Source organism: Limulus polyphemus, unplaced genomic scaffold (assembly GCF_000517525.1).
Source record: "Limulus polyphemus unplaced genomic scaffold, Limulus_polyphemus-2.1.2 Scaffold3209, whole genome shotgun sequence".
NCBI classification, from domain to species: Eukaryota; Metazoa; Arthropoda; class Merostomata; order Xiphosura; family Limulidae; genus Limulus; species Limulus polyphemus.
In genome coordinates, this window is record NW_013668819.1 from 17,135 (window position 1) to 31,046 (window position 13,912).

A 13,912-nucleotide genomic window follows, 5' to 3' on the forward strand; every position below is an offset into this window, starting at 1 on the left:
TTATTATATTGACCTTTCAGCCATGCCTGGCTAACAGTACAGAAGTTACAATGATGTGGTACATGTACTCTCTTGTTACCATATCCAATAATATATAACTGACCTTTAATCTTTACAAATGACCTGACTTGGCTGTGTTTTAGCAGACTAATATTTTGTAAAATACAGTGACATTTCAATTATTATACATTGTATATGTACCTAGATTATTGCTATTTTGAAATATGTTCTTAAACTTCTTTTTCTTAAAACATATAACAGTAAATAAAGAAGTAAAGCAAATAATTATATATTTTAGTTACGACCTTTGTACTCAGTTGCTGCTTGATGTAGGTTGCTAAGCCTTTAAAAAAATTGCATGTGGAGGATATGAAACAAAATAATTTTTTTTCTAGGTTTTATATATATATATATATACATTTCAATAACTAAAAATTATGAATTACTACATTAATACCATAGAATTCCACTATAATTTATCAAGCTTAGTAACTAAGTAAAAATTTAGTCTAAAAAAATATGAAATTTCAAGCAGACTAAAGATATACCCTACCTCCTTGAAATATTGGTTCAAAATAAAGAAATGGCTGAGAAAGCCACTAGGGAGACATTCTGAGCTTCTGATTGGTTATTCATGTCATATATAGAAGTAAGCATACATAAGGAAGCATTTCAAAAAATGGAAATGAGTGGGCGGGGTGCCACTGTGTTTGATTTATTACATGAGTAATATCTTAGCAAATTGAAAAGATAAGAGGCCCTAATTTTACATTCTAGCTTGTCAGTATTGGTAATTTGAGTTTCTAATTTGTTTGAAACTATAGACTTAGTATTTTGACTTCACAAACATCTAATTTGAATTTGCTGCATTCAACATACCACGTGACACATAAAAATCAATGTTTATCTGTATTTTTTTAATATTTGCTTTAAACTAAGAAATTGAGTAATATACAGTACTAAAATTTGAATTATAATCTACAGGTTGATACCAAACTTATTGACATAAATTCATAAAATAGTGGTTCAATAAAATTTTGAATGCAAGTCAACAAACAAGATGACATGGCCTTTCACCTGTGACCTGTCTCAAAAGGGTTAAGCTGGAGCTTTCTGAGAGGATGGTACCATTTGAAAATGGACTAAGGGTGCCAACTGTTGGCTGATGATGCCTCAGCAGATACCTTTCTCATATTTTCATGCATGTCTTTGTGTCCCATTAGAGATTTCACTTAATCACTCCACTCCAACCATCATTGGAGTTATCTGATGTATTTTAGTTAATGCCTTAATGTTCCTGTTGCACTGTCCTTGCAGAGCTCCCACTAATTATTTGGTTTGTGACTCCCAGACCAACTTGGATATGGTTTGCCTCTGGATATTTAGTTTTATAATACGTGTTTGTGCAGCTCCCCTGAGAACCGTTCATGCAAAAGCAGGACATAGTATTTCTCTTATGTGTTAATGCTACCACCTGTATCCCACTGTTGGCTTTACCAGTGCTTTACACAGTTACTTGTCACAAAACTGATTCCTGTGCAACTATCAACCAGAGCATCATAATAGAAAAGGTACCTTGCTTAGAAGAATGTGTTGTTTCTGAGAGTCCATGTCCAATCTCTTTTTCTATAAGGCTCCACTCATTCTTCCTAAAATCTAGTTATAATAATTTATTTATTATTCTGGATTCTATTGATTGTGCTTGGCTACAGTTTTTTTGTAGTTTAGATAGTGTATCTTCTTGCCCTGTAGTTGTGGTTTGTTGATTCTTACCTCCTTTACAATATGGGTATTCTGGCTTTTTGTATTTCAGTGGTAAATCTGCTTGATTTTAGTTATATTTTTCAAGAACTAAAATGAAGTTAGTACAAGTACTTACTCCTGAAATACCTCCTGCTTCTCCGCAACAATATTTCATCAAGCAAATTTTAAGTGAGATCCACTGATCTATTCTCATCAGATGGGATAGTGGAGTATTGTGAGTAAGTGATGTATATTGTATGTAAATATGTAAAGGACATTTGGAAATTTTGAGTCACATGTTTTGATGACAGCATGAATTCAAACTTAACATGGAAATGCTTTTAGTATTTGAGAAAACCTGTTGGAAATTCATTTTAATTTTAAGAAAGTAAAAGTTATGCGTCGGTCAGCATGTATCTACTCATCTTTCCTTTCTCGTACAATTTGTTATGAGAACATTTTTGGTTAATTAGAAAAGATACCAGTTAGTGTTTATGTGAGAGTTAAACTAAATGTTTATCTTAGAATGAATGGTTTGTGAATGAACATTTATGAATTTGATAAATAGTTGCCTATTACCATGACAAAAAAATAAAACAAATCCTTGTCATCTAGCTGTTTAAAAATTTTCTTCATGAGAACTTTTATGTTTCTACATAACCTAAAGAGAAAAATATAGATGAACAGAATAAAAATAAACTGCAAAATTGGTAGTCCCAGTTGCTGTACATTAAAAAGCAACTAATGAATCCACTACTCTCTTGATGGACCTTAAAAATTGCTTATGAAACATATTGAGTAAAACAGTTTCACTTGGAAAAGAAATTAAAACAATTATAAATAGGATATTAATTAAAAAAGGGAATTAAATCTTGTATAATCCTAAACTGCAAACCTAACACTAAGTAGTTAAACATTACCAAAGGTGAAAACATAAAATTTTAAGTTTCCAGAGGACTAGATAGTGCCATATAAATAATAAAAGGTTAGACGTATGTTAGTTATTTTAATACATGTGTAATAATTGCAAACATTTAACATAAGATGGCTCTGTTAAAGGGATCAGTTGCTCTAGAATTCTAAGCATAATAGCTAATTGTTAATGAGTTTATTGTGGTGTAAAGTCATTGAGTGATTAATTGATAATTTTTTATCTGAATATGTTGTGAATGCTCCTTAAAAATAAATTCAAACTTCTGGGAACTATTCAATTTTATGCAAAAATATCTAAAAAAGTGTTGGAATAACAAACTGACTATTGTACTGGTTAATTTGGTAACTAAAGTTTCTTGTAAATCTGTAAAACATATGTACAAGTGTGTGCTACAAATTTTTGTTGAAATACTAGGCCCAGGCAGAAATATTGAAAGGTTTTATGAGTATTTCATCTGTCAACTAAAGTATTGTAATATTTTTTTGTATGTAATTAAAAGTCACTTATAATAAAAGTAATATTTTATGAACAGAATGCAAATAAGTATTAAAAGTTATATTAAATCAATTTTTTATGTGAAATTTCCTGTTTGACAGATGAAATTATTTTATAGCATCTTATTTTCAAGATCGATTATATGGTGGAAGTTGGTTACTGTAAAAGTTGGATAAAATTAAAATCATGCCTCAATGGTTAATGTATTTACACAAATGTTGTTTTTAGCATTTTAGGCTTAACTATTGTACTAGTAGCTGTTTATGGAGACTTGTGCATCAGCTTTTGATACATATAATACATGTGTATGTTAGATATAAGTTATCATGTTTTCATTCAACAAAAGAAAAAGATAACAAAATTAGGAAATGATCTTGTTTTATGTACATGTGATGCCATTGAGACATAAAGCAATAAGTCAATATAACATTGTTAGTGCACATTAAAAGATAACACCTTGCTTGTTGTCATAAGTTCATTATGACTGTTGAACTTTGGGCTTTATCTACATGTACTTGCAGTGATGTTTACTGGTACAATTTTCTGTGAAAAAGACACCAAATAAATATCTGATCTATGTAAACCTGAATATAATCATTGCAGAAGTAAAGCTATGCAAAAAATTAAAAGATTAAGAAATTGAATTTCTAGACAGTTATAAATTTAAAGCATTTTATTCAAACTAAGAATAAAAGTCCATTTTTTTCAGTGCAAGTTTGTTTTCTTCTGAAAGTTTTTCACAGATATTTTGAGGAAGTGTTATTTAAAGAAATATAAATGATAGATGTAAGTTATATATCTTCATAATTTCTTCCAAAACTAAATTTGATATGTATTACCTTTGGTTTAACCTGAAAATTTTGTATTATGATTCTCAATAAGTTAAAATGTAATGTTTTGCGATCGCTCACAGCCATCTATATGTTTTTATTGTGTATTGACTTTAGAAGAAAAAAAAGAAAAGTAATTTTAGTGTTGGTGGTTCATATTATACCCATTATGTTTACAAATTCTTTCTGTGTTGTTATGTATATCAGTGAGCATCATAGTAAATTTTGATATTGTTTTAGTGATGAGCTAAAGGTTTTGTGTTAAAATCTGTTTTATGTAAGTATTACATGTAAAAAGTGTAGGCTGTAGTGAAATATTGTATGTCTGTCAGTGCTTATGTTATTTTATCACAAGTGTCTTATTGGATTGCTGTTTAGATTGTTTGTTGGATGCTTGCATGTGAACGACAAGTTTATAGACTCCGCCAAGAATTCTTCTATGAAATCATGCGACAAGAAATTGGCTGGTTTGACAAACACCAGAGTGGAGAACTCACAACAAGACTTAATGAGTAAGCCTTCAAAATCTTTATTGATAATTGATATTTTCTTCAAAGGTTTAACAAGTCTTGTATATATTTATGAGTGTTTATATACTGGGTATGAAAACAAAATCCTTAAAAACTCTGAAATTTATAAATTCAATTTCTGGACTTGAAAATATCTTAAAATTGTAATGTGGTTAAGCATCCTGGAAAATAAATGCTACGTCAAAATATTTTTAACCAGTTTTAAAAGTATCATCAAATAAATATTCTGATATGTAACCTCCTCTCACATCTAGCTGTTCCAATTCAGTGCTTCTCCCTATATGCAGACTTTTTTGCTTGCCACTAGTCTTGAGACTCCCATCTAATATCACATGATATTGCTGTGTTGTTGCATGCAAATGAGCATGTGACAATCCTTCACCAATAGGAGTGCAACACTGCCTCCTAGTACAGATGGCTGTCCCTAAATTGATTGTTCAATCATCACTTCTTGAATGGCACTTATGTGTTAAGACTTTGTTTTTGCTAATGTGAGATTTCTCAACAACAATGTTTGGTTGAAGTATGTACAAGTGTGTTTTTATTTTCAAACAATTCTGCCTATGCAGACTTTGTGGCTCATATTTTTCACAACACAAATTACATAGAGATGGTCATTTCCATGCTGTAAAGTGTTGAACATCTGGACTTTGTTCACTGTAGGTAGACTAACAAATAGAATTGGGTGCTTTTTTGTCTGTAAGATGTGATGACCATTGTGCAGCTGGAGGTGGGGTCTTGCATATGGCCTGAGCCTTTTTCAGGCTATAATATGGTCTTTTCTTCTCTTAGGATTCTTGTCAGTGAGGATTTGGATTTTAGGCAGGCTTTTGCCACCACTTAAATTTGCAAACAATTCTTCCAGCTGTGGATCTACCTTGACATTCTGCATCCTTCCATGACTTCTCAGTTAGGTTATCTTCTTTCACTGCCTCCTATCTTTTATTATTCTTCATTTTCCCTTCTCTGTTCGGCCCCTTCTTCAGAATTATTTTTTTCCTCCTTCCCCTGATAACCAAGTCCATGTTGAAAATTTTTTTGTCTCAACTTCACTCCGGTGCTGATATGATTCATCCTCCTCAACTGGTTGACACATATGTCTTGGTTTACAATCAGGCTAAAGCTCTTTCCTTGGACTTCCAAACTTTGAAGTCTCTTCTTAAGCCTTGGAGTTCTCAAACTCGGTTTCTTGCCTTTGCCTAACATTCTACTATCCTTTTATGTTATCTATCCTCCATCCATCTCCTTTTGGAAGAAATCTATCACTCCTCTGAGGGGGTTTGTGGTGGACACTCATTTCATATGTATTTTCTATGTTGGTGCATTTGTCTTACTCGGCTTTTTCCTTTCTAACTTGGTTACTCTGTTGGTGGGATTTGTTGGGGAGGGAAGCCCTTCTTGGCTGTGTACATTTACCTCTCTCTTATCTCAGGGACTTTCATCTGCCTCTTTTCCTCTGCTTATGAGTTTTTGGTGGGGGTACTTGATTGTTTATAGTCACGGACTGAGGCCACATGCCATCATTTTTTCTTGATCACCTTTGTGTTCCAGCTTTCTTTTTTCCAGTGCCCCTTCTCTTTCAGTTGTTTTATCCCATCCTACTGGTTCCTTTCCATTCCTCTTCTCACATCCATTCTTCCACTAATTGTAGCACCAACAATCTCATCAGTGCCTGTCCTCTAGAAGGCTCTGGAACAGTGAAGCTAGTTTGACTTGATTGTGAATCTAGGGATTCATTTTGTGCCCAAATGTTGAGGGCTATAGGTTCTGTCTGTTTTACTTTTCCTCCTCCATTCCTTTCTCTCTTCCAGGGTATTGTTTTCCTGAGGCAGTGTCAGACCCTTTGGCCAAGGATGCTGTTGAAAGGGTTTCTTATCCTTCTTTTGATTTATTCCCATCTGTTTGTTGTTCCCCAGTACATCAAGGAATGACACCTTGTCATCATTCTTTCATGTCTACATCAGTTTCTTGACCTTAGTTTAACCTGGTGAGTTTTTTCATCCCTTCAGTGATATTTTTCTCTGAGGCTTTGGATAACTAAAATAAACTTCTCCAATGCTTGTCTTCACATTCTCATCTCCCCAGCATCCAGACTTTATCATTAATCTGTACATCATAGTTGAGTTTATAAATTCTGAGCTCTTTGTTTTGGTGTGGTGTCATTAGCCCCCATAAGTTTTTTGTTGCATAGTGCATGCCTTTGCTCGTCACATTCACAGTTTGGATTTTGCCATTATATGGATAATTAGGACTCCTCCAAGCATACTGTTCTCCTTCTTCAGGAGGTGGCTCATCTAAAATGGCTGGTCACGCTGGAGAAATGCCATCTCACTCTCACCCTGTATCTGATTCACATGAGTGTGTTTTTCACTTCTTGTTTCAGCATGGTATAGGCTTCTCCACTGTATTGGCAGGCCATGGAAGGCTTTGATTCCACAACTCTTTCCTCTATTTCTCTTCCTACATGAGGGGCTCTCTATCTGTTGGGGTCTTGGGTTTCCTTGGAACCCTTTATCCACTTGGTTTGTGCTCACATACATTTTTTATAGTAGACTCTACATGATCAGTAGAACCTCTCTCAGGATCCTTTGTATGGAGTGGTCCTCAATCCTCATGTTTTTAATGGCTTTGCTCTCGTCTGGGCACTCTTTACATTGATGCCTTTGCCAATTAAGATAATGCCAAGCTTCTCCTATTTTACATTTGTGGTGGATGCATTCAATCAGGACTGGTCTGATTTCTTCCTTTGTGCTTACCCTCGAGTTTTCTCCCTCCTTCAGGACACGTCTTGTTCGGTCTTTCTGGTGGCGCCTATTGGCGGCTCAGTATTGGTTTCCTTTGCTGAGCCTTTTGACTTCCCCCTCCTCCTCTTCCTCTTCTGTTCTCCCACTCCCTTCTTCTTCAGCCTTGTACTTCTCTCTTCCATACAGCTGTCATCACTCCAGCTTCACACATCCATTGCATAACAGTTGGACCTCACTTCATGGGTAACCTTCTTTTTGTCCCATTCTACTTGCCTGTCTGCCTTAAAAGTTTATCAACAAAAGTGGAATATTCATCACCACTGATCTCTGTGTTGATCTTTCTCAATCTTCTTGCCCTTCTCTTCCCCATCTTCCTTTGTTCTTCTCATGGCTTTTTGACCAGAACTTGTCCGTCTTAACTATTGATGGTTACTGGGCAGCTCTCTCAGCTTCTTTGTGGTTTTCATTTCTCAACTTTATTTCTGTTCATCTCCAGATCACCTTCTCTTTTCTCTTTGTGCTGTCCATTTTCATTTGGCCTGTACTTCTTTATTCCATAATTCCTGATTCTGAATCTTCATTCTGTGGAATACTTCATCCATTTTCAATCTTTCTCCTATTCTTTTTACTGGATGGGTCTCATAACTTATCTGTTTAGTGTATTTTTGTTGACTCTTGGGAGGAAATTACTTAGCCTGGCATGTGGACTACCTCTCACGTTTGTCACATACTATATCCATCATCTGACCATTTCTTCCTAATTGGGCTGTAGACTGCCTCTGATCACTATTCTTTATACATTTTAACATCTCTGACTGGGTAAGTTTTTTTTAACCAAAATCCATAAAAGTTATCCTTGTAGAACTCAATTTCCTAATCAAGGCCTGATCCAGACTATACCAACTCATGAACTAGCAAGAGTAAAGAAGGCAGGGCATTTTTTTCCATCCTCCATGCCTAATTTAAAACTTAGTGCTGGCCTGCTTTTAAAAATAGGGTTTTTGTGGTCACCCTTTGTACTGTATTATGGTGAGGTGCTCACCCGGACTCACCACAGTGCTTTCATTCCCACTCCCTTCTTTTTTTCTTCTAGTGGAGCATGGGAGATCTTGCCATTGGAGTGGTGGACCATAGACATTGCCTCCTGAGTGCTATCTAGAAGTTGGGTTTGCGGATGGTCTGGTGTTGAATTGGTGCAAGACCAGCCAACATAAGTTCTCACTTAGTTGTAAGGTGAATGTTACTTTCCCATTTTGCTTCACTGGGTTTGAGGTGCAGATGGTAGGGACCCTTCTCCTTCTGCAACCCAGAAGTCCGATTCCTTGTGTTGCAGGTTTTGCACTGGTGGTGACCCATCACATAGTTTGATTTGCCCTAGCCACTCTAACCATATAGCACTTCCAATAGCTTGATGCAGATTTTGGACTGTCTTTGTATGTTTCACCTATCCATGCAACACTTCCCTTCTTTTCTGTGCAAAGAGTGTACCCTGTTACATACAGTGTGCAGTTTCCCATGAATGTGCCTCTGTATTGTTCCAAGGTATAGGATCCTGCACTCCACGGATTCTATTCAAGTAATTTCCAAAAGGGGCTCATCTAGGTAAAATTTTGCACCACTCCCTCCACTACTTCAACATGGGATTCTAGCTAGATGTGAGAAGAGGTTAAATATCATGTCAAATATTAACATTTTCCAACACAGAAAATGTATTTCCAATAGACTCTCACCTTGATGTATCTTACTTTCTTCCCCAATCTTGAAGTGATGATCGAACAGTCACACTTTTAGGCCCGGCATGGCCAGGTGGTTAAGGTGCTCGACTCGCAATCTGTTGGTCATGGGTTTGAATTCCCGTCACACTAAACATGCTCACCCTTTTAGCCGTGGGTGCATTATATTGTGATGGTCAATCCCACTATTTGTTGGTAAAAGAGTAGCCCAAGATTTGGTGGGTGGTGTTGACTAGTCTTATACTGCTAAATTAGATAGCCCTCGTGTAGCTTTGTGCGAAATTCAAAACAAACCAAACCAGTCGCACTCTTATTGGTGGAGGGTTATTCCATGATTTTTTGTATGCAACAATGCAGCAATATCACATGAGATTACATGGAAGCCTCAAAATTTGTGGCATACAAAAAAGTTCACATATAGAGGGCGGCACCAAATTTGGAAAGCTAAATATGAGAGGAGGTATCTATCAGAAATACATTTTCAGTGTTGGAAATTGTTCACATTTCTATTTCTGGACACAATTCATCAGCAATTTATTTGGTGAGACAATAAATTAAATTTCTCAAAGTAAATATAGCTGCTTGCTCAATCCATGATATGTAATTAATAATTTACTGCATTAAGGTTTCCGTCAGAGCTAACTATTACTGAATTACACCAATAGATGACATCAATGGATGAATATGTTATGCTGCTATTAGTTGATGAGCCAGTGTAAAGGCATGTGTGTAACTAATTCTTCCAATTAGAACTAACTCGTTACAAATTTTTCTGAACAATTGGTCAAGCTAAATTTAGGAATGCATTCAAGCCAATCTTAGCACCCACGGAAACATAAAACTATTTACAGTATAAATTGATTGCTGTTAATAAACAACACAGACAGATAGATTGCTAATCCTCAAATTTATTCAGAGAATTGTTCAGTAATGAATAGTTTTCTTGATTTCAAAATGATATGATCTGTATTATCTGTAGTATAAATTCTATGAATTTATTCAAGTTTGTGTTATTTTTAAAGACTTATCTTTGTTGTCTATATTGTTCTTTATGATACATATACTTCACATGCAAATTAAGTATTATGTAGTAAAGCTAAATTTATGGCATTTGAACTGAATTCCTATTCCAAATTTTCTTAGCCGAGTATACTAAAAATAAATAAAGTAAGAATAAAAACTCAAATTATTTTCTGATGTTGAGTTCAGCAATATGTGAAAACCTACACAACTTTACTAGCATAGAGAATGTTGTTCAGACACTTTGTTGGGAAAATGATAATATAATATTTCAAAATGGACCTTTTCAAAAATATATTCCAAATGCTTCAAGTGAAGGAAATTAGTGTAAAATACAATGTGCATGAAAGGTATTGACTGATTATGCAACACAGTTTGTTACCATGAGATAAACAAAGCGTACGTTCATAGTTCTTTTTTAGCTGTGTTCATGCATGCCACTCTCAAAGATAGAGTTCCCATTTAATAAGAATTATCAATTTCTATATATTGTATATAATTATGTGCATAAAAAATGCCAACCTCTTCTGCATAATGAAATCATTGTGATTTATTGTATCTGTTTCTTTTTTCATTTTACATATTACAGGAAAGCTATCACCTTTACCACCAAGTCCTTATTAGAAATGTCCCATTCTTCAGAGAGTCAGGTCAAGTAACCTGGGGGAAATTACAGATACAGTGTCTAATTAGTGGTATACCACTGAAAAACAAGACGTCTTTATAAATAAACGAAAAAAAATCAACTGCCAAGAAGTATATAAAACTGCACCTCTTGAGATCTAATAAGGCTTGGAAAACAACAATTGCAAATACATAAAATATGACAAAGTTTCGAAGACTTATTTACTATTATGATTTCAAAATACAGAAATATTCCTAACCACATAATGAGCTGTATTCTAAAACCACTTGCTAGGTTACCCACTAGTTTTCACTTAAATAAAACTTCTATAATACAGTAGATATTCTGTGAATAGAGAAGTAAACAACCCATCTTATTTCATAAACTCTGTAAGTTTAGTTTTGAAAAACTGAAACTTTATTACAGCTGATTTCTGTTGTACGTAGGTTTAGGTGATGATTTTTACAGTGACAGTATTTTGAAAATAGTCACAAAATGTTTGAGCTGGAGATAAATAACATAAAACTATAAATACATGTGCATAACCATTACACATAATTTGTATGATCATGTGTAAAAAAACAAAACAAATAACTTTCTACATTTGTAGTTCATTATACATTGCAATTTACAAGATTTTGTGCATTTTTGACCTTGAACTGAAAAATAAGCAGTTCCATAACTGTCTGTCTGTCTGGATAGGCATTTAGTTGCTGTGTGCAATCTGAGAGGATCAGGTTCTATTCAAGCTTCTTTCTACCCAGAAGTCCCATAACAAAGCATTTCAGCCTGATTTCAAATCAATGTTTGATCTTTAGCTCAACAAGTAAGATTTAAAACCCGACACGTAACTGCCATAATAATAGGTGTCTTGTGTTTCTAGCTTAGCAGCCAAAGGCATGTTTCAGGAAACAGGGTGTGCAGTGTTTGAAGAAATATTTACAAATTTTTTTATTCAGAAATTCCGTGTAGTAAATAAGTCACAGTTTCTAGAGGAAGCCCAGCTGACTTTACAAACACTAGTCACATTTGAAACACACCAAAAGTTGGAAGAGTTACAATTTTACGTGTTTATAATGTTTGCCTCAAAAATAAAACTGATATTTGTAATAATACAGTGAAATAGCTGCGTAATATAGAAGATATTTATAAACTCGTTTCTTAATACATTTCTTTCATATTTAGTGGGGGGGGGGGGGATTGGCCCACCAGGCAATTACCCAGTGCATTTGATGTGTTCTTGTTTAGCCAGTATGTAACACATGTAAAATTATTGGGGTGCTATTAGTGATATTGTTCGGGCTGGTCCCTTAAACTATCAAACCACCCCATCCATATTCTTTATCTTACATAATGAAAACTAATCCAAATTTTATGTGGTTGAACTTTGTAAAAATTTAAAATTAAACAACATAGATGTATTAACAAAATATCTATTAAACTTTTATTTACTCTAGAAAATACTTGCAGTTAGTAGAAAACAAGCAATTATTTATAACATAAAGGTAGATTCATAATATAAATGTATGAAAAAACACACACAATAACAAATGCAAATCATAATACTGATTATGCTATTATACCTCAAATTCAAAACATAAATCAAATATCTTTGAAATTCATGATTAGCAGGTGACAATCTGCAGGTCGACATTTCTTTGTGAGTTATAATATTTTGGACCACTTTCGTTTATGAAGAATATCAAAGAAATTTCCAAGCTAAAGTATGCCATTTTGGTCCTAGTTGGTATGATAAACTAGCACCTTGACAATGTGAAACCTAGTGATTTGTTTTCCACTGATAAATTTCATAACAGTGTGCATATATGATTTGGCAAGGTTGCTCGTGTCATATGAAATTAGTCCATCTGATTTTCATACAAGCATGTCTACAGCAGTCATAATTCTTGTGAGAAGGGAACAAGGCATTGTTAGGATTTTGTTGTTGTTGCTGACTAATGAACAAAAGTAAGGCCTGTATTTTTTGTGGCTTTCAAAAACATGATATGAACCATTCTTTAGATCATTTATGATATTTTTTACACAACTGGAATTTTTACTGATGTATCAAATTGTGCCTCTTGCTCTTTTTTTGAGGCAAATTACACTTCACTTTGATAGATGTGTTTCATTTTCAGTGTTTTCGCTAGCAATGTTGTGCAATACCTTAGTTTAGTTTCTGACCATGTGGTTAGCGCATTCAACTTTCTTGACTGATCGGCCATAAGGTACTCTTTCCAAAACTCGGTTATAAACATTTGAATCTCCATCACCAATTAGTACCTTATACCTTACTCCATGCATGGATTCACTCTTACAGAAACCTTCTACAAGAATATTAGGCTCCATAGTGGGAGATGAATCATTTCAGTTTTGGGAACATTTATGCTCAGTTGCCATTCCCCTTTTCTCATCTGTGGCACATATGCGACAATAGTTGTTCCATATGTCAAAAAAATATCTTTTTCGTGCAATGACCAATTATGACTGTGACACCAGTATTAGAAGTGTTATGATGACCACAGCTTCTTGTTCATAGCATGAATTCACTCTTACAGAAACCTTCTACAATAATATCATGTTCCATAGCAGGAGATGAATCATTCTAGTTTCAGTAACATTTGTGCTCAGATGCTGTTCCCCCTTTTCTCATCTGTGGCACATATGCAACAATATTTGTTTCAAATGCCAAAAAAGTAACTTTCTTGCACAATAACCACTTATGACTGCAACAGTATGCAACACTTAGAAGTTGGTATGTTAGAAGTATAATGATGACCATAGCTTCTTGTTCCCCCAGCCAGCATCATTAATAACTTTTATCCATGGAACTCCATCTATATCTACATTCCATGCCTCTTCTTTTCCAGCATCTTCCATATGTGTCTGCATACATTCTTCCCATTTCTCAAAAAATCAATTTCAAAGTTGGAATAAGATTTCAGCAAATATAGATATATAGTTATCTGACAGTTTATGTTCATTGTTTACAGACATTTTCTGTATTTCTTTTTCATTTTTACTCTTATTTCATAATCGTTTTATTGAAAATAGAAAAAAACATATAATAGGGAAATTTATTGTTTCTTATAAACAAAATAATGGGCCATGAGCTGGTTATCTTATAATTCTTTCTTGCTTAGCCCATTATTGCTGGACCCCACTTTATTCTTAGTGGCCATTTGCAACAAATTAGTTGTTTGTTTTGTTATTAATAATAATAACGCAATTCAAGCTTATTGTAATATTTGCATTACA

At 34.3% G+C, this 13,912-nt stretch overlaps 1 protein-coding gene across 5 annotated transcripts in view; it reads left to right on the plus strand.

Annotated features, from left to right (window-relative positions):
• The window catches only part of LOC106468901 (multidrug resistance protein 1-like), a 96,363-nt gene that overhangs the window by 17,058 nt on the left and 65,393 nt on the right, over positions 1–13,912 (plus strand). For all 5 annotated transcript variants that reach the window (XM_022397266.1, XM_022397267.1, XM_022397270.1 and 2 more), the window contains one exon: positions 4,381–4,514. In XM_022397266.1, coding sequence (XP_022252974.1) covers positions 4,381–4,514 — 134 coding nt within the window. The remainder of the gene's footprint in view (positions 1–4,380; positions 4,515–13,912) is intronic.